General features: G+C 46.1%; 1 protein-coding gene across 1 annotated transcript in view; it reads right to left on the bottom strand.

The window, feature by feature from the left end:
• Nucleotides 1–5,695: 5,695 nt before the first annotated feature.
• LOC105517733 (anthrax toxin receptor-like) overlaps nt 5,696–20,559 on the bottom strand; it is a 39,683-nt gene continuing 24,819 nt past the window's right edge. Inside the window, 2 exon segments of the mRNA XM_011950393.1 lie at nt 5,696–5,856; nt 7,189–7,417. Of these exon segments, the coding sequence (XP_011805783.1) occupies nt 5,696–5,856; nt 7,189–7,417 (390 nt within the window).

Genomic DNA, 20,559 nt, shown 5'->3' with positions numbered 1-20,559 from the left:
TCGTGTGAGCTTGGTTGTTCCATGTGGGGCTACTCATAACCTCACCTGCTCTGGGTCTTTCCAGCTCTACAGGGGTGCTTTAAGTGACATCCAGCAGACTCTCAGAAATGTGTGTTCTTATAGTCAAAAGTAAGGAATAAGCAGCTGTGATGTGAGACTTGTTCTCTGAAAGTATGCTGCTCCCCTCCGAGGAGGGGCAATGGAAAAATGGCAGCCCAGGAGTAGAAGTAGTTAGTTGGCACCTCTCAGGCATCAAAATAGTAAGTAAATACTAACACTTCAAATCAATCCTCTAGGAGAGCACACTGAAATTCACCAGAAACATGACAGGAATCAGACAGCAGAGGATAGGGAAGCCTGCCGAACTGGGACCCCCAAGGAGCCACAAGGGGCTCCCTAACACAGGGAAGAGGTGAGTGAGTGAGAGAACCCTGAAATTTCACACCTTCACCATGGACCTTTGCATTCCTAGTCACAGGGGGCCCCCTCATCGCCCCCAGGCCTCCAGATGAACACAGGGAGCCTGCTGGAGATGGTGCAGAGGCACTGCTCAAGCCTACATGGATCCCACAGGCTTTTCATCCCTGATCCGCCTGGTGCAGCCGCTGCTGCCCGCCAGGGAGGGGAACTGGGCACTTTCATGTGCCCCAAAGACAGATACTGCAGCTGTGGTAAGGAGGAGTGGGTAGACGATGCTCTGCATGGCTTCCCTCTGCTGCTCCTCTCTGCCAAACGAGACTTGCCTGCTTTGGTGATAGGCTGCCAGTGCCACCACCAACCCCTACCTGAGCATGACAGCCACAGCTCAGTGTTCCTCTGAGAGCCCAATCCCCAGAGGCTGCCCATTAGCCCTTTCCACCACAGGCTTGCCTCTGCTGCCCCAGGCCAGGGAGGGAGCAGGAAGTTCAGGTACCTTCCTAGCTCCTAACAGCAAAATCCAGCTTTGGGAGAGAAGTGTGAGTGGGCCATGAGCCCAACAACTGCCATCGCTCATTGCCCCAGCTGAAGGGTCCTGCCCTCCTGAGTGAAAGGTGCACAGCACAGCCACCCTGCTATGCCTGAACATTGCAGCTGTGGCCTGGAGCCCTTCGGAATGCCCAGCCCCCACAGTCCTGTGATCTGTTCTCAGGCTCCAGGAAACCAGCTCACCCCTCCCTATCACAGCTAGCACCCGAACTCTGGACTGGCTGGATCCTGGTCCAGTCACATCAGGACTCCTACATGCCATCTAGTGGGTCATTGAGAAGTGTGGGGGTTGGGGAATTACCTAGCCCAGTCCAACATCGCTGGCACCTGACTCCTCCTTGGGCCTGCGTTTGGGCCCATCCAAGCAGCCAACACCACCATGATGACTCCCACCCACATGGCTGATAGGCAGAGCCGTTCCCCATCTCCCAATGAGGCAGTGGCATTACCACATGGAGAACATCACCACATTGGCGAGCCATACAACTGCCTGCATCGGGCTGAGTGAAGACCTTCCACCCTGAAGCCACTCCTGCAGAGAGGCACACAGGACAGGCATTTTCCATGTCTCTCAGCCACACTGTGGCCTGGAGATAGACCACAGTGTGCATCTGAACTGAGAGACACCAGCCCCAGAACAGGGGTGTGATAGGGAAGCTGATTGCGTTCCTACCTATCTAGGATATGGAGCCAGTGCAACCCCCTCATCCCACCACAGAAGCATTTCATCAGGAGCTCCCCCAGCCACCCCCATCAGGGCTGGTGCCTGTGCTTATCACTGGGGGTATTTGTGGGAATGCCAGGGTTCCAGCTCTGCCCAGCTGCATCCTCTCTTCCACCCTCCCAATCTACTCTGAGCAGGAAGCTCAGGGCACCTGGCATTCCGCTCTCCAGTCCATCACCTGAAACAATAGAGAGCACCTCAGTGAGCAAAGGTCAAACATACCCATGGGCTTATGCCACAGCCAGTAGTGAGTACCTCTCAGGCATCAAAAGAGTGAGTAAATACTAACACTTCAAATAGATCCTTTAAGAGAGCATGCTGAAATTCACCAGAGACATGACAGGAATCACAGACAGGAGAGGAGAGTAAAGCCTGCTGAGCTGGGACCCCCATGGACCGAAAAGGGGCTCCCTAACACAGAAAAGAGGTGACTGATATATAAGTCAAGTAAGCCAGCTCTTATTTGTAAGTGCCACCTACTGGCCTGCAGGTTGAACTGCATGGCCCAATATAAAACAGAAGGGCACAGGGCTGCAGGAGAAAGTCCAAAACACCTACCAACATATTATACAGTGACAACCGCAAGGCGGGGGAAGGGGGAGATAACAGAGAAAATATCCCACATAAATGAAAATAAATTCAAATATAAGAAGTGTCAGCTCCTCCTGATGAGAAGGAACCAGTGTAAAAATTCTAGCACCATGAAAGATCTGAATGTTGCGACAACATTGAATAATCACACTAGGTCTCTAGCAAAGAGCCCCAACAAAAATGAAAACCCCAAAATTACAGATAAAGAATTAAAAGTACAGATTGCAGGGAAGGTCAATGAGAGCCTAGAGAAAGTTGAAAACTAACACAAAGAAACCATGAAAACCGGGAAATGAAGGAAGAGATAAATACCTTTAAAACAACAAAAACAACAGAACTTCTGGAAATAAAAAATACACTTAAACAATTTCAAAATACAGTTAAAAGCTTTAATGATCCAAGCAGAAGAAAAAATTTTCAGATCTTGAAGACTGGTCTTTTGCTAACATAGACAAAAACATAGAAAAATAAATTTTAAAAAAGAACAAAGAAATATGGGATTTTCCCCAAACCTATAACTTATAGACATTCCTGAGAGAGAAGAAGAAAAAGTAAGTAAACTGGAAAACATATCTAGGAGAATAATTCAGGAAAATTTCCTTAATCTTGCTAGAGAAGTAGACTTCAAAATATAAGCAACCCAGAATACATTTACAATTACAGAATGGGAGAAACTATTTGCAAATTATGCTTCCAACAAAGGACTAATATCCACAGTATATAAGGAAGTCAAACAACTAAACAGAAGAAGCAAGCAACTCCATTAAAAACTGAGCAAATGATATGAACACACATTTCTCAAAAGCAGCAAACAGATGAAAAAATTCTCAACATCACTAATTATTAGAGAAAGGCAAATTAACACCGCACTGAAATATCATCGTGCACCAGTCAGAATGGCTATTTTTAAAAAGTTAAAAAACAACAGATGTAGGTGTGGATGTAGAGAAAAGGAAACATGCATACACTGATGGTGGGAATGTAAATTCATTCAATATCTATGGAAATCAGCTTGGAGATTTTTCAAAGAACTAAAAATAGAACGACCATGTTACTCAGTAATCCACTTACTGGGTATCGATCCAAAGGAAAAGAAACTGTTCTATAAAAAAGACACCTATACTTTTACATTTATCTCAGCACTATTCGCAATAGCAAAGTCATAGAACCAATCTAAGTGTCCATCATTAGTTGACCAGATAAATAAAATATGGTGTATATACACTATGGAATATTATGCAACCATAAAAATTGAAATTATGTTCTTTGCAGCAACATGATGGAGGTGGAGGCCATTATCCTAAGTGAACTAACTCAGAAACAAAAAAACAAATACTGCATGTTCTCGCTTGTAAGTGGGAACTAAACAATACATATATATCGACACAAGGATGGAAACAAGAGAGGCTGTGGACTCCGAAACAGGAAGGAGTGGGAGGGGGATGAGGGCTGAAAGACTACCTATTGGAAACGATTTTCAGTATCTGGGTGATGGGTACACTAGAAGCCCAATCCCCACCAGTACACAATATATCCATGAAACAAACATGCACATGTGCCCCCTGAATCTAAAATTTAGAAAGGCAGCCCACCTGCAACTCAGTCTCCCTGCATGACCAAGGGTTGTGCCCCTTTTCTCCCTTCACTAGGGTGAGAAGCCCCTGACTGATGCCAAACCTGGGGGATCAACTCTGCTGGAGAGGAGGAGGCAGGGCAGGAGTGGCCCACAGAAGGGTGGCTGGCAAAGTTCGCTCTGCCTGCCCCTGCTATCGTTGTTCAACACAGAAAGCCTGGGAGGGTCCCTGTGGGTGACCAGGGTGGAGGGGTTCTCTCCGCTGATGTCCTCTAAGCTCGCCTTCTTAATCTATGACTTCCTCCCTTGAGGGATGAGGAAGGATGACAGGCCCTAACCTGAGTTCACATTGGCTAAACTCCAAAGGCTCTCAAACCCGATTAACAAACATATGTTGATTTCACCAGTATCACATACAACTCTTCATTAAATTGCACATGCATTTCTCCTTATGGGGTCTCAGAGCCACAGAGATGGAAAGCAGCATCTTCATGTTTACACATGGGTTAACACAGGAGCACAGACCAGCTGCAGAGGAGTGGGCTTGAACCTCCCAGGGCAGAAACATAATTGTCATTAGTTAGAGACAACCCAATCTGAGGAAGAAATAAAATCTCTCTACACTTTCAGGTTATTTAAATCCCCTTTCTTTATCCTATCTATCTATCTATCTATCTATCTATCTATCTATCTATCTATCTATCTTTTTATTTATTTATTTATTTTGAGATAGGGTCTCGCTCTGTTGCTCAGGCTGGAATGCAGTGGTGAAATCTCAGCTAGCTGCAACCTCCACCTCCTGGGCTCAATCAATCCTCCCACCTCAGCCTCTTGAGTAGCTGGGACCACAGGCAGCCCATCATGCCTGGCTAATTTTCATATTTTGGATAGAGAAGGGGTTTTACTATGTTGTCCAAGTTGGTCTTGAACTCCTGGACTCAAGCAATCTGCCTGCTTTGGTCTCCCACAGGCTTCCCACGAGCCATCATGCCTGACCTCCCTTTCTGCCTAATGAAAGCTTCCCCATGCTTTTCCTGGTGTCATGAGTACAGTGAACATTTTCTCCCTGAGTCTTGAGAGACACACAGTTCTAGGCACCTTGTAAAGTTGCCTTGGCTGCTCTGGGCACATTTGTATACGGCCGTAGGCATTAGGCAGCTGGGCCAGGCAGTCTAGAGCCAGAGGGTGCACTGTCTGGCTGTCCATCCATTCCCACACCTGCACGGACATGTGACCCACCTCTCGGTACCCTGCCCATGGGGCCGCACACAGGCCATGCACCTGCTCGCCAGGCACCAGGCACCCTTGCCATAAATAACTCCACCTGTCCAGCAATGAGGTGGGAACACTCAATTCTTTGTGAAAATCTCTGTATTTACAGTACCAGAAGTGTGTATATTTTGTGAAACAAAAACTGTCTAAAAAACAAAGCAAGGCCGGGCGCGGTGGCTCACGCCTGTAATCCCAGCACTTTGGGAGGCCAAGACGGGCAGATCATGAGGTCAGGAGATCGAGACCATCCTGGCTAACACGGTGAAACCCCGTCTCTACTAAAAAATACAAAAAATCTAGCCGGGCGAGGTGGCAGGCGCCTGTAGTCCCAGCTACTCGGGAGGCTGAGGCAGGAGAATGGCGTAAACCCGGGAGGCGGAGCTTGCAGTGAGCCGAGATCCAGCCACTGCACTCCAGCCTGGGTGACAGAGCGAGACTCCATCTCAAAAAAAAAAAAAAAAAAAAAGCAAGACAAAAAAAATTGATGAAGCCAGGCCTCCCACTGCAGGAAGAATGTTGAGAAGTGAAGTGTGGAGGGGTGGCATGTTCTCTTCAGCACCCACGGTTGCTCAGGGAATGAGCCTCCAAATGGAGAAAAACCAAATAACTGGGTCCCGTCCACCCCCAGGGGCTCTAGCACCCTCTTCCATTTCCTCGACATTGACCTGGCTTATTTCTCTGGACGCCTTGTGCAGGGCGTTGTGTGCCTGGAAAAGCCTCTCATAACCAGCTAGGGAGACAGATGTGCAGACACAGAGGGGAGAGGCTGGGGAAGGGTGGGAGAGGCCCACTTTCCAACATCGCAGCTGGCAGGACTCAGATGCGGAGTCCAGGCTGCAGCAGGACAGAAGGGTGCAAGACGGGGAAGGGGGACAAGCAAGAGTAACTCCTCGGGATGATGGCATTGAAGGTCAAAGTCATGTGACCTAGAGAAAGCCCCAAAGCCCTATACACAGAGGCAAGCCATTGCATTGAAGCCTTAAAAGAAAAAAAAAAAAAAAAAAACATGGAGCGGGGACATTGCCATCCAAATTAGTCAATACTGTTTAAAACCTAAACCTGGTATATTTTTAACTTGTACTTACCTTTCAAAAATTCTACGGAAAAGCATAGATATTGCATTCTAGTAGATAGGGGAGGTGGAGAGCAGTTGATTTACTCTCAAGATAGATTAGGTATGACTGGACAACCTCAGCCACAGCCCCCCAGGGGATCCCCTCCTGATGTGCTCAGGGGCCCCATGTGTGGGGCCTGTGTGGGTGGCACCTTGGGCCATCCTGCAGCCACTGTCTGCACATGCTGGATGGTAGGATCCTGTCTGTTGACACTCATCTCTTTTGGGGCTGTGCTTCCTTCTTTGGGGACAAATGACTAAGAGGGGAAGTTTATCTTCTCTAATGAAATGAGGAAAATCTGCTGAAATTTGCCTGGTTTTGGGGACAGTGTGGGGTATCTAGAAAGAGAATTCACATTTCCAGAAAGACCCTCATTGCCTTCTGGGACACATTCAGAATTTGAATAGCCAAAAAAGTGGAAAGCAGGGACAAGGATGTGAAGAGTATAGAGAATAAGATACACAAGTATTTTTCATTGCAAAAAAGCTAGGGAGGGAGATACAGCATTGAATTCAAGTTTCAAAGACTTTGGGGCTTTTTTTAGAGAGGAATTTGGCCTAAGACCTCATGGTCCCACCCCTTGGTGACAGATGAGGTTGGTGCTGTTAGGAGTGGAATGCATCCATGCCTGGCATCCCCACGGCACCAGGGAGCTGTATTCTGGCAGGTGCAGTATAAATCCAGCTCATTCAGAGGACAAGCTCCCTGGTGACAAACTCTTTGGTTGATCAGCAAGAATTCAACACCCTTGAACACAAACAAAGGCTCAATGTGTATGTCCAGTTCAGCAATAAAGGCCTGTTAATCTTGGGTGTTTGGTGCCTTAGAAGTTGGGCACTGGGGGAGGCAGTGACAAAGGGGGTTCTGCAGTGTGCCCGAGAAGAGCAGGGAGCAGTGGCAGCATCCTGGAGGGAGGCCTCGGGCACCTAGTGGGGAGGAGGTGGCACCTGGAGGAGCAGGAGATGGGGAGGCACTCCCAGCTGGGTTGAAGGCAGCTCTTTGCATTGCAGAGTCTGCTTGGGAAAAGTACTCCAGGCTGTGTCTCAGGCACATCCTTGGGCGGCAGGGAGCCTGTGGTAGGGAAAGGCACTCCTGGCTGTGTGGAAAGCAGATTCTTGGGCAGCAGGGACCCTGTGTGCATTCGGACTGTGCAAGGGCTAAGCTGAGGTACCTCCCCTGTAGGGAAGAGAAGACAGAGAAGGTCACCGTGATGACATTGGAATTGGGCTCGGAAGGTTGCAGTTGCCTTGCTCAAGGGGTGGGGCCAGGACCCATCGGGACCCACAGGGTGGGCCTTGCTGAGCTCCTCCTCTCTCCCTAGGTGCTGCCTCCAGCCTGGACTCCTTCTTCCAGACCTAGCTCAAGTGTCAAAAGTCCCCCCTTCCTCTCTGGGCAGCCCTGGGTCTCTGACTCTGGACTCCCTCAGTTGGGGTTGAACTTGTCTTCTTCCCCCTGGGAGTCAGGAGGAGGCCCCAATTACCTCTGTGCCCCAGCATGGCCTGGAAGGCTCTAGTGAGCATGTGGAAGGGATGAGTACTCACCACAGCCTTCAAGGCTGGCTCCAGGGACCCTAGGGTGGGTGACGAGCTGAGAAGGCAGCAGCTCCATGGTACCCTTGGTTTGGGAAGAGGATGATCCAGACCCGTACGAACAGCTAATTCTGTCTTGCAGGACCAGTTGCTTTGCTTTCATCCTGGGCACACACCAGTGTAGCCAACCCACCACCCACACAGCTGCAAGTCTGCGATGCCTTTCTCTCTGCTGGTTTCCTATGCTCATGATCAGGGCAACCCTGTCTGAAGACTTGATCAGGGCCTTTCAAAAAGGCCCTCAGGGTCACTCTAAGTAAGGTCAAAGGGACTGGGGTTCATTCCAGCCTCCAATCACAGGCAAGTCACTCAGCCTCCTGGGAATGACTTTTCCATCTCTCAAATGGGTCCAGCGATACCAAACACGGATTGGTCACCCCAAGCTATTCTTCCTGTCTTCCTTACTAACGAGACCTGATTTTGTTAAGAGAGGCAATGCACTCAGCTGTAAAATGACCTTTTCCAAGTCTCCCTTGCTGAGCAGCATGGCCACATGAATGCATTCTGGCAATGAAGTATAAATAGGAATTGTTAGGCATTGCTTTAAAGAAGGCTGCTTTCCCTTTTTCCTTCTTCTTCCTGCCTGGAGTATGAGTGTGATGCCTGGAGCTCCAGAAGCAATCTTGTAAGCACAAAAGCAAATTGAAAGCCTGGCCTTTTCAAGGATAATTGTTCAGTTTCCCCAAGGCTGTTCTCTTGGGGCTTAGCAGGCAGTGAATTAGATAACAGTCTTTCTCAGAGCCCCTCAGCTCTCCCATTTCCCAATTTGCCTAGGATGTCCTCTGTTTCTGGAATGCTCTTCTTAACCTTGCCTGCCCAGTGAACTGCCACTTACCTTTTCAGACTCAACTCCCGAGTGGCCTCCTCCAGGAAGCCCCTTATCCTTGCTCCCAGCTAAAGTGACCGCCCTTCTTGGTCTTTCTGGTCATGTCCTGGCAGAAGGCTGAGCCCGTTGTGGGAATTGCCCTGTCCTTCTAGTTGTACCTGTCCCTGCTCTGTATGCATGAGGACTGTAACTGCATCCCCTTCCGCATCTGTGGCTGGAGGGCTGCAGCAGGCTCCCAGGATGCCGGTGGGCATACGCCACTTCGCCTTGACCTCCCCATCTGTGATGTGGTGCTGATGATACCCACAGACCACGGCAGGAGCAGCAGCCCATCAATGCCTGTGGTTTCCCTGGCGTGGGGCCTGCTCAGCTCCTTCCCCACTCAAGGCCACCCTTCCCAGGCTGTCTGGAATCCCAGGGGTCCCCTGCCAGGCCAGTCTCAGCCTGATGGTCCCCAGGAAACCCTCCATTCCTCACAGGTGTTCCCCAGAGTGTGCAGACTTTGAGCTTGCTTGAACCTGTCATTCATGCATAAAGCCTCCCCTTGGGCACGTGAGTGACAAGTGTCTCAAATGCTGGATTCCCTTATGGAGACAGTCCCTCTCTTACTGAGAGGGGCCCTTCTCCCCTCTAGGCCCCGTCCTGGGACCTGCCCTTTCCTGCCCCTGCCCTCCTAGTCCCCATCCAGGATGATGCTCACTTTCCCCTTGTGGCCCCTCAGACCGTGTCCTGAACTACCTGTGTCTGCAGCTGCCTGTCCACCTTCCTCCATGCCTGACTGGGCTCCTGCTTACCTGTTCAGGGATTCAGGCTTCCTTCTTAGTACAACCCAAGTGTGTCAGCCTGCTCTCCCTGGCTCCACCCATCCCCAAATTTAGTCCTCCCAGGACCATCTTCCCTCGCAGCTCACATCCTCCAGAGAAGCTCTGCACCGCTGGCAGGATCCAGTCCTTCCAACCAGCCTGCACGCCAGACCTTCCCCTGCCAGGCTCCTGGGGTCTCCGCACCCTGCCTTCAGGCAATCATAGCCCGGCTACTGGAAGAACTGGCCATGCCCTGGCACCTTCCCTTCCTCCTCTGCCTTGAGGGCTCTGCTCCTCTGCCTTAAGTGGTCTGCTCCTCACCTCTCCAAGTTGCATATCCAAGCCCAGCCATCCTGAGCCTCAGCCTCAGCTCTGATGCTGCCTCTGACAAGCTGCCTTCCCTGAAGGGGAGCACCCTGGTCCCAAAGTTCCAGAGCACTAGAGCTGAGCCTCTTTCTCTTTCTCCAGGCAGTCTCTCTCTCTCCTTGCAGCACAGAATTGGGGGCTCCTTCACATCATGAAACCCTCAACTTCCCTGCCCCAGGTCACACACCAAGTTCAAGGCTGAGCACAGAGCAAGAGCAACCAGAGAGTCCATGGGCTTGGCCCAGACCTCAGTCTGGAGGCACAGGGACAATTTCTTTCCACTTCTCCTTTGGGCCCAAGAAGTCTCAGCACCGTATTCCATCCACCACTGCCCCCTGACCACAGGCCAACTGGACCCAGAACACAGGACACTTCATCAGGATGTCTGGGCCACAGTCCCGGCCTCACAGAGGTGGCTCTGTCAGGGTCCTCAAAGCCCCACGTCACTCCTCCTGGCACCACGCAGACTATAAGGCCCAGGAAAGATCTCACCTGCTGGTCAGTGCTCTCCTCTGTCCACTCAGGCCTCAGCTTCAACCTTCTTGCCTCTAAGCAACCCCTGTGTGCAGCAAGGCCATTGTGTTCAAACCCTCTTTTGGCATGGTTAGGAGGCGTGGTGGGAACCAGAAAGGATAATGCCACTCCCAGAAGGAGACAGCCCCTCCTTCTGGCACTGCCAACACAGCCTGGGGCATCTGTGGTGACATTGTGAGGGGCTACGTGTGCTCGTTTTTGTGGGAGGAGGAGGTGCCAGCTATGGGGCTCCAGGGCGCTAGGGGCCTGCTGACTGCCAGCCACTCATTTCTCCCTGCCTTCCCTCAATTTTGACCCAAGTGCTGGGTCCCTAGGCAAGACAGAAGTCCTCCCAGGGACATTCCCACATCAGACCCTGTATTGTCTTCCTTCCTCCTCCTTATGTTTCTCTTTCTTTATTTCCAGAGCTCCTCTTTCTTTTTCTATGCTAGGCGCTTTACACACCTATTCTTCACTTCTCAGAGTAAAGCCCTGCAGAAACACTGAAACACAAATAATGGGTGATCCATGCTTTTCCTGGGTTGGGGGCTAAGGTGGACATCTTTCCAGATGTGAGGAGAGAGGGTGAGGCAAGGGGGGGACACAGCAGGCCACCTCTTATCCACAATAGGATGAGGGATAAAGGGTAGGTTCCCCTCCCAGTATTCTCCCTGTCAAGCACGAAAAGGAGTCTGGCATGCACTTGCACAGGAGGTTCTTAGATGTGCTGGTGCTCTCCTGGTGTCCTGGACAGCTGATGAGCCAGAACCGTCCACATTCATGCTGATGCTGCAGTGGGCAACTGCCACCAGGTGCAGACCACTGGCAGACAGGCCTGGATTGCATCTGGCTATACAGTCTCACCTTGCCATTCCCTTAGCCTTGCCATATAGCTTTCTTTGTGTCTGCATTTCATTTTATCCTTATTTTTGAGACAAGAAAGGTGAAAGTTGGAGAAGCTAAGCCACTCAACTTGGTTGGGCCATGTTCATCTATGGTCACCCTTGAAAATGCCAAAGGGGTTTCTCACTTCTCTACAGTTATGCCCAAAACAGGTTCCTGTTCATACATGTCAGATCTGAAGTGTTTCCTTGTGAAGCAGAGAAACAACCAAAAGTATATTCACAGGACCGTGTCTCACTAGAAATACTCATTCATTTTTTCAACAGAGAGCCCTGTATCTGTGAATCCAGACGCAAGACAACGGCTACTTGTGGAAAATATACTCCTGTCAACACTGACCTGCAGGGCTGGGACGTGTCTGTCTTCCACACCCTGCATCCATGTGACACTGACTGTCATCATGAACAGATTGACAAGGACAGTATTTGATGTCCTACCTTTGGTTCACCAACTCCAAGCTGCCTCAAAATATTCACACTGGCTGTGTCTTCTACTTGAAAGGAATCCCCCAGATTTTCACTCCACTGACTTCTTATCATTTTTTCTCAGTTTAACTGTCACTCCCTCCCTCGTCCTCTCCTTTTCTCCCAAGAGAGTCTTCTCTGGCCAACCAGGCATTTGTTGACACATTAATGACTTTTAATCCTCTGGACAGTTTCTGTCACCATCTGACTCTCCCTAAGAAAATGCAAACCCTGCCTTGAAAGTGAGACATTCTTCATCTGGTTCATTTTGTCTTCCCAGCACCTGATGTGGAATACATTTTTGCTGAATTAATGAATATGAATAAATCTGTGAATATTTTCCTTTGAACATTTTTTCCTTGTGACAAAGCTGGTCTTGAAATTAAGAAAAAATAAAAATTTTCCACTGCTTTTATGCTTACCTAGACCTCTAGAATAAGGATTCATGGATAATGAAATCAAACTTGCCTTTATTCTAGTTATTATTAGTAATTATATATGTGTGTGTGTATATATATCTCATATACATTTAAATTATTTTGTATATATTTTAGTGTATCGTGAAATAAGGCTTTTATCTGAGCTTTTCCCCAATAGCGTGCCAAAGTTTACAAAAACATTTGTGTTAAATCAAACTAAATTTGACCTAAGAAAACTTCTGTAATCGCATACTTGAGTTCTCACACATGAACTGCAACCTAACAAACTGAAACCCTAACTGAGAAGTTGGCTTCCGTAACAATAGCTGAGTCTTAGCCAATCACAGCAGCCATGCTTCAACCACTCATAGGGAGCTAATTGTTCAAACCATGTTCAAATAAGGCAAATGCCAAGGTGTAACTAATCCAGATGTTTGTAATTCACTTTCATTTTCTGTATGTCATTTCTTTTTCTGACCGCACATCATATCTGACCGACCATATGATAGCCACAGAGTCTCTCTGAATCTGTTCTGATTCTGACGTTGCCTGATTCACATTTTTTTCTTGATTAGTTAAACTCTGTTAAATTTAATTTGTTTAAATTTTTATTTTAACAGATTTGGTGTCAGAAGATAAAAAGCAAAACTGCAAAAGGCTTGAGAGGCTTCAAGATGGCTGACTAGAGGCATCAAGAACTCACCTCCTCCACAAAGAAAAATAAAAATAGCAAGTAATCACACTTCAAGAAGAACATCTAAGAGTGAATGCTGAAATTCAATAGATAAATGATGGGAAACATCTGAGGCATGAAAATGGAAGAAAGTGAGGCAGCAAGCTTGGTGGGATTGGCTGGGAACCCAGAGTGGCTCCCTAGTGCAAGAAAAAGGTAAGTGAGAGATCCACAGTGGTTGACATTCTGACCATGGGTTTTATAACCGTAGCCAAAGGAAAACCCCTCAACCCTCTAGGCCCTGAGACTAGCATAGGAAGGTGCCTAGAGACTATCAAACAGCATTGCTTCAGGGGGAGCTCATGTGGGTCCCACCCCCCAGGTCCTAGGCAGCTGTAGCTCTTTGCCATTTGGAGAGCCCAGACACCACCAAACTGCATCCTGCCCTGGAAACCAACAGCCCCTGCATTTCCACATCCCTAGAGCTCCACTGACATCTCCCTGTGTTCACCTGTAGGGTTTCAGTAGTGCAATGCCAACTGGACCCAGCAGAGCCTCCCCAGCACTCTAGCACACACAGTGTACTGCATCTTGGGGAATGGACAGTGCAGCACAATAGGGAGGCTGCCTCCCCAGTGTGCTGAGAAGCTGCCCTCAGAGAAAAAGAAGCCAAAGTGTGGGTTGCTTAGAGCTTGAAAACTGTCTACTTGGGGCAACTATCATGGACAGCAACCCTGTTCCCACCCCAGCAGTAAGACTGCCATGCACATGCCTTGAGGGCAGGGTCTGCTGCTGCTCACTGCATCTGTTATTGCCGTCACTGGGGCCAAAGCACATGCCACTTGACAGTGACTTTGCCCTTTTCAGCAGCAGAACCACTGCATACTTGCATGCCCCTTACTACTGGTTTTCTCTGTTGCTGCTGCTACCACTGCTGCTGCCACCCCACAACAGCTGGGGGCTGAATCTCAGAGCCTAAGAACTCCTGCTTATGGCTGGAGCCACTGTAAGCAACCTGCCCATTATGGCCCAGCCATTTGCACATACCCTGAGGACAGTTTCCCCTGACCCACTGCTGCCACTGCCACAGTCACTTAAGTACTCTGACAATGGGCCTGGGGATCCCTCCATTTTGCCAACCACAGCCATCACCTGAGTGTTCCATTGGGGGGCCTGAGGATACTCCCACCCACCCTGACACTGCTTACCTCAGTGCCCAAGCATACTGCCTGGGGGCCTAGGGATTACCCCCACCCTGTTCACCATTGCTCGCCTCTATGTACTCCTCCTAGGGACCTGATGATGGACCCACCCAGTCTACCACTACCACCACAGCCAGCATCCATTTGCATGTATCACTTTGGGTTTAGGGAACTGGCCTACCCAGCCATCACTAACACTGACGTGTGTTGCTTTAGAGCCTTAGGGTTGCTGTGTCATTGCTATTGTCAACACTCGCTCCACACATGCTGCCAAGGGAAGGACCTGCCCCAGCCAGACCTGCCACTATGACTGCCAGCACCCAAGCCAGCCACATGGAGGCCTGAGAACTGCCCATTTGTACCTGCTGACACTAGTGCCTGTGTACATTACCTGGGGTCCCAAGGACAGGTACACTTACCCTGCCACTGCCACTGTAGCAGGACAAGCCACAGACAAAATCTCTCAGACACCGAGTTATAGAAGGAAGGGCTTTATTCACCTGGGAACATCGGCAAGCTACTGCCTTAAAATCCGAGCTCTCTGAGGGCATAATTACTGTCCCTTTTAAGGGCTCACAACACTGAAGATTTCACATGAAAGCGTCGTGATTGATTTGAGCAAGCAAGGGGTACATGACAGGGGTTGCATGCACCGGTGGTCAGAGAGAAACAAAACAGGGCCAGGAGTTTCACTACGTTCTCTTAGGCAATGCCTGGAATCTATGAATAATATCGGTTTCTAAGTTATGAGTTGATTTTTAACTACTGGGTTTAGGCCAGGCAGGCCCAGGCCTGGTTTTGGGCCTGGCACCGGGCTGCCTGTCTTGGTTTTACTTCCTTGTTTTTTCCTTAAAACAGGTACTGAGTATAAAACAATGTAAAACAGTATGAGAGGGTCTCTCTCTTTCCTCACCACCATCAGGGTTTGAGGGCACACCCACCTAACATCCCCAACCCCAGCAAAACATCACCATAGCCTCCACCAACAACCACAGCCTGAGCCACTGGGGAAATCACACACCACTGATGCTGCTTAGAGTTGAAGAAATCATAGAGAGACCACATTGCTTCACACATTCAGAAGCAAAGCTAAAGTTTCTGACCCAATAAAAACCATATATACATCTTCAGGAAAAAACCAATCCAAAATATATGAAGCAGCAACTGTTACAAAAGATGTGCAGATATCAATGTAAAACATAAGAAACATGACTAAACAAGGGAGTATGGCACTTTCAAAAGATTACAATAATTCTTTAGCAACAAATTCCACTGGGAAAAAAGTATGAAATGTGAGGAAAATAATTTTTAAAAATGATATTATAAAAGCTCAGTAAGATACAAGAGGATATAAACAAATACAAAACGTTAGAAATTGACTGAGGGTATTGTCATGCACCTCCGTGTGAAGAGACCACCAAACAGACTTTGTGTGAGCAGTAAAGCTTTTTAATCACCTGGGTGCAAGGTGGGCTGAGTCCGAAAAGACAGTCAGCGAAGGGAGATAAGGGTGGGGCCATTTTATAAGATTTGAGTAGATAAAGGAAAATTACAGTTAAAGGGGGTTTGTTCTCTGGCGCGCAGGAGTGGGGGTAGCAAGGTGCTCAGTGGGGGAGGTTTTTGAGCCAGGATGAGCCAGGAAAAGGAATTTCACAAGATAATGTCATCACTTAAGGCAAGGATTGGCCATTTTCACTTCTTTTGTGGAGGAATGTCATCAGTTAAGGCAAGAACCTGCCATTTTCACCTCTTTTGTGGTGGAATGCCATCAGTTAAGGTTGGGGCAGGGCATTTTCACTTCTTTTGTGATTCTTAGGTTACTTCAGGCCATCTGGGTGTATTCCTGCAAGTCACAGGGGATGCGATGGCTTGGTTTGGGCTCAGAGGCCTGACAGATATGAATAAAAAATTCACCAGAGAAATAGATATAATAGAAAAAAGAATCAAACAGAAATCCTGAAAGTGAAGAATTCAATGCATAAAATAAAAATCTATTCAAGAGCCTCCACAGTAGAGTGGAACAAAAAGAAGAAAGCACTCAGAACTTGAAGGCAGGCCTTTTGAAATAACCCAGCCAGAGCCCTCCTCCCCATGCCCCACTTGCATAAAAGAATAAAAAAAAATGAACTAAACCTACATAACATATGGGACACTATAAAACAACCAAAAACAGAAATTGGGGGTGTTCCAAAAGGTGAAGATGCCAAAGGTATAGAAAACCTAATTAACAAAATAGTAGCTGAAAACTTCCCAAATTTGGTAAGAGATTTAACATTCAGATACAGGAAGTTTTGAAATTCACAAGTAATTAAAACCTCAAAAGTTTTATTTTACAGCACATTATAGTAAACTGTCAAAAGTCAAACAGAATTCTAAAAAGAGCAAAAGAAAGGAAAAAGTTCTGGTCACATGTATGGGAAGCCAGATCAGACGAACAATTTCTCAGCAGTAACCTTATAGGCCAGGAGAGAATGGCATAATATATCTAAAGTGCTATAAGGGGGGAAAAAACCTGTCAGCCAATAATACTATCCCTAACAACATTATTCTTCATTAAAAAATGTGAAATAAATGTTTATTCATCATCACTAGACCAGCCTTAGAAGAAATACTTAAGGAAGTCCTATGCCTGGAAGTGAACGAATGATATCTACCATCATGAAAACATACAAAAGTCTAAAACTTACTGTTAGGGCTAACACAGAAATAAGAAAAAGAACTCAAATGTTACCACTATAGAAAACCACCACAACATAATGATAAACTATGAGAGAAAGAAAGGAAAAATATATAAAACAATCAGAAAAAAATTTAGCAAAATGACAGAATTAAGTCTTCACATATCAATAATAACCTTGAATGTAAATGGATTAAATTTTCCACTAAAGTCTGGCTGAATGAAGTTTGAAAATGCCCCAACTATAAGCTGCCTACAAGAAACTCACTTCACATGTAAACACATATAGACTAAAAGGAAAGGAATGAAAAAAGATATATCACACAAATAGAAACCAAAAGTCAGCAGAAGTAGCTATACTTATATCAGATAAAACAGACTTTAAGACAAAAGCATTACAAAGTGACAAAGAGGGTCATGCTATATAATGATAAAGGGATCAATTCAGCAAGAAAATACAATTCTAAATATATATGCACCCAACACCAGAGCTCCCATATACATAATACAAATATTATTAAATCTAGTAATAATCTAATAATAAGTGTTGGGGACTTCAACACTTCACTCTCAGCCTTAGACATGTCATCTAGAAAGAAAACCAACAAGGAAAAAATAAATTTAAACTACAGCTTAGAACAAATGGACCTAGGAGACATCTACAGAACATTTCTTCCAACAACTTCAGAATACATGTTCTTCTAATCAGCAAATAGAACATCATCCAAGATAGACCATAAATCAGGTCACAAAACAAGTCTCAACAAATTTTAAAAATATCAAAATCATACCAAATACCTTCTCAGAGCATCATGGAATAAAGCTAGAAATCAATAACAAGAGGAACTTGGAAAATGTACAAGTACAAGGAAATTAATCGATGTTATTCTGAACAAACATGTGTCAATGAGGAAATTAAAAAGGAAATCAAAACACTTCTTGAAGCAAATGAAAATGGAAACACAACATACCCAAACATATGGTATACAGCAAAAGCAATGCTAAGAGAGAAGTTTATAGCAAAAAAGGCCTACATTAAAGAAGTAGAAACATTTCAAGTAAGCAATCTAATTATGCACCTCAAGGAATCAGAAAAGCAAGAACAAACCAAACCCAAAATTAGTGTAAGGAAAGAAAGAATGAAAATCAGATCAGAGTAGAACTAAATGAAATTGGCTAAAAATACAAAGAATCAATGAAAAGCGAAGTTGGTTCTTTGGAAAGATAAAATGGATAAACTGCTAGTTAGACTACTGAAGAAAAAAAGAGATAAGACCCAAATAAACGAAATCAGAAATGAAAAAGGAGACACAATAACTAATACTACAGAAATACAAAACACATCAAAAACTATTGTGAACAACTATTTGCCAAAAAACTGGAAAACCTATAGAAAATGGATAAATTCCTGGACACTTACAACCTACCAAGATTGAAACAAGAAGAATCAGAAAACCTGAACAGACCAATAAGGAGTAACAAGATTGAATCAGTAATGTAAAAATCTACCAACAAAAAGCAGCCCAGGACTGTATGGCTTCACTGCCAAATTCTACCAAACTTTTGAAGAACTAATGCAAATTCTCCTCAAATTATTCTAAAAAAATAGAAGAGGCCTCATAGAATGAGACATTATCCTGATACCAAAACCAAACAAGAATGCACCAAAAAAGGAAAACTACAAGCCAATAACCCTGATGAACACAGACACAAAATATCCGCAACAAAATGCTAGCAAATTGAATGAAACAGCACATCAAAAAGATAATCCTGCCATGATCAAGTGGAATTTACTCTGGGGATACAAGGATGATTTAACATACACGAATCAATAAACATGATATATCACATCAACAGAATGAAGGATAAAAGCCATATGATCATCTCAATAGATGCCGAAAAAGCATTTGATAAAACTCAAAGAAATGCTTTTTGACAAAAACTCTTAACAAATTAGGCATAGAAGGAATATACCTCAACATAATAAAGGCCTCATATGACAAACTCACAGCTAACATCACATGAAATGGGGAAAAGCTGAAAGCGTTCCCTCTAAGAAGTGGAACAAGGCAGGGATGCCCACTTCCACCACTCCTATTCAAAATAGTACTGGGTATCTTAGCCACAGCAATCAGGCAAGTGAAAGAAACAAAAGGCACCCAAACTGGAAAAGAGGAAGTCAGATTTTCCTTCTTGGCAAATGACATGATTTTATACTTAGAAAAACCTAAAGATTCCACCAAAAAACTTCTAGATATGACAAACAAATGCAGTAAAGTTTCAGGATACAAAATCAACATATAGGCTGGGTGCAGTGGCTCACATATGTAATCCCAGCATTTTGGTGGAAGGATTGCTTGAGTCCAGGATTTCAAGACCAGTCTGGACAACATAGTGAGACACTCATCTCTATTATCATTGTAAAAAATTATTAAATCAACATACAAAATTCAGTAGCACCAATAATAACAGAACTGGAAAAGAAATCAAGAAGGCAATCCCATTAACAATAACTACAAAAAAAAACCTAGAAATAAATGTATCCAAGGAGGTGAAAGATCTCAATAAGGAAAACTACAAAACACTGATGAAAGAAATTGAAGGCCGGGCGCGGTGGCTCAAGCCTGTAATCCCAGCACTTTGGGAGGCCGAGACGGGCGGATCACGAGGTCAGGAGATCGAGACCATCCTGGCTAACACGGTGAAACCCCGTCTCTACTAAAAATACAAAAAAAACTAGCCGGGTGAGGTGGCGGGTGCCTGTCGTCCCAGCTATACGGGAGGCTGAGGCAGGAGAATGGCGTAAACCCGGGGAGACAGAGCTTGCAGTGAGCTGAGATCCGGCCACTGCACTCCAGTTCGGGCGACAGAGCGAGACTCCGCCTCAAAAAAAAAAAAAAAAAAAGAAATTGAAGAGGACACAAACAAATGGAAAGACATCTCATATACACAAATTGGACAAGTTAATATTGCTAAAATGATTGTACTACCCAAAGCCATCTGCAGATTCGATGCAATTACTAACAAAATATCAATGTCATTTTTCACACGCCAACTCCACACAGACAGTGACCTCAGCCAGGAATGGATTTTTTTCTGATCAGCATCATCATTTCTCACTCAGTGTTCAGATGACGTTGAATGAAATGTTATTTGAGGACCTGCTGTGTGACATTTTGCACTGAAGAGATGCAATTGCAGGTGTTTCCATAGATCACTGACAGCAGGACATGGGGTGGAACCTGACTTAGGCATGAGCCTCTTCTCGGGTCAGTTCATAGCCCGGCTCTACCACTCAACAACCCTGCCACGTTGAGCCTATCACTAAACATCAGAGCCTCGGTGTCCACAGCTGTGAAATGCAGACAGTAGTTACTACCTTGCAGGACAGAGAGGTGGCCATGAACACAGTAAGGACCTGGAGTCAGGCTGCTGGATGCTTGTCTTATTGCTTCCTGGTTGTGTGACCCTGGATAGGTTACCTAACTTTGTAGGGCCTCTAGTTTCCTCCCCACAATAGAGTTATGGCATATGTTAGTTTGTGGAATGTACTTGCAACAGTGTCTGTGCACCTTAAGATCTATATGAATGGCAGCTATGAGCCCTGTGGGTGTTATGAGAATGAAATGAGATCCAGTTTCTAAAGGGCTTCCTGCTGTGGTGCGCACATGAATTAAACTCACTGGAAAGGCTGTTATATCATTGTGGCCACCACATTTGGTGACAGAGGGTAAGGTTTCACATTATTAGCCTGACTTTCTTGATGGATCTAGCAATACTGTTTCCCATTAACATAATGAGCATCCACAGGATAAGGTGAAGGAGGATCGTCAGCATGGATGGGAGGTAGAGTTTGACTCAAGAGCCTCAGAGTTTTGCTGCT

Source organism: Colobus angolensis, unplaced genomic scaffold, assembly GCF_000951035.1.
Source record: "Colobus angolensis palliatus isolate OR3802 unplaced genomic scaffold, Cang.pa_1.0 Scaffold306, whole genome shotgun sequence".
NCBI classification, from domain to species: Eukaryota; Metazoa; Chordata; class Mammalia; order Primates; family Cercopithecidae; genus Colobus; species Colobus angolensis.
Note: the sequence above shows the minus strand (reverse complement) of the source record. Positions and strands in the feature narration are given on the sequence as shown.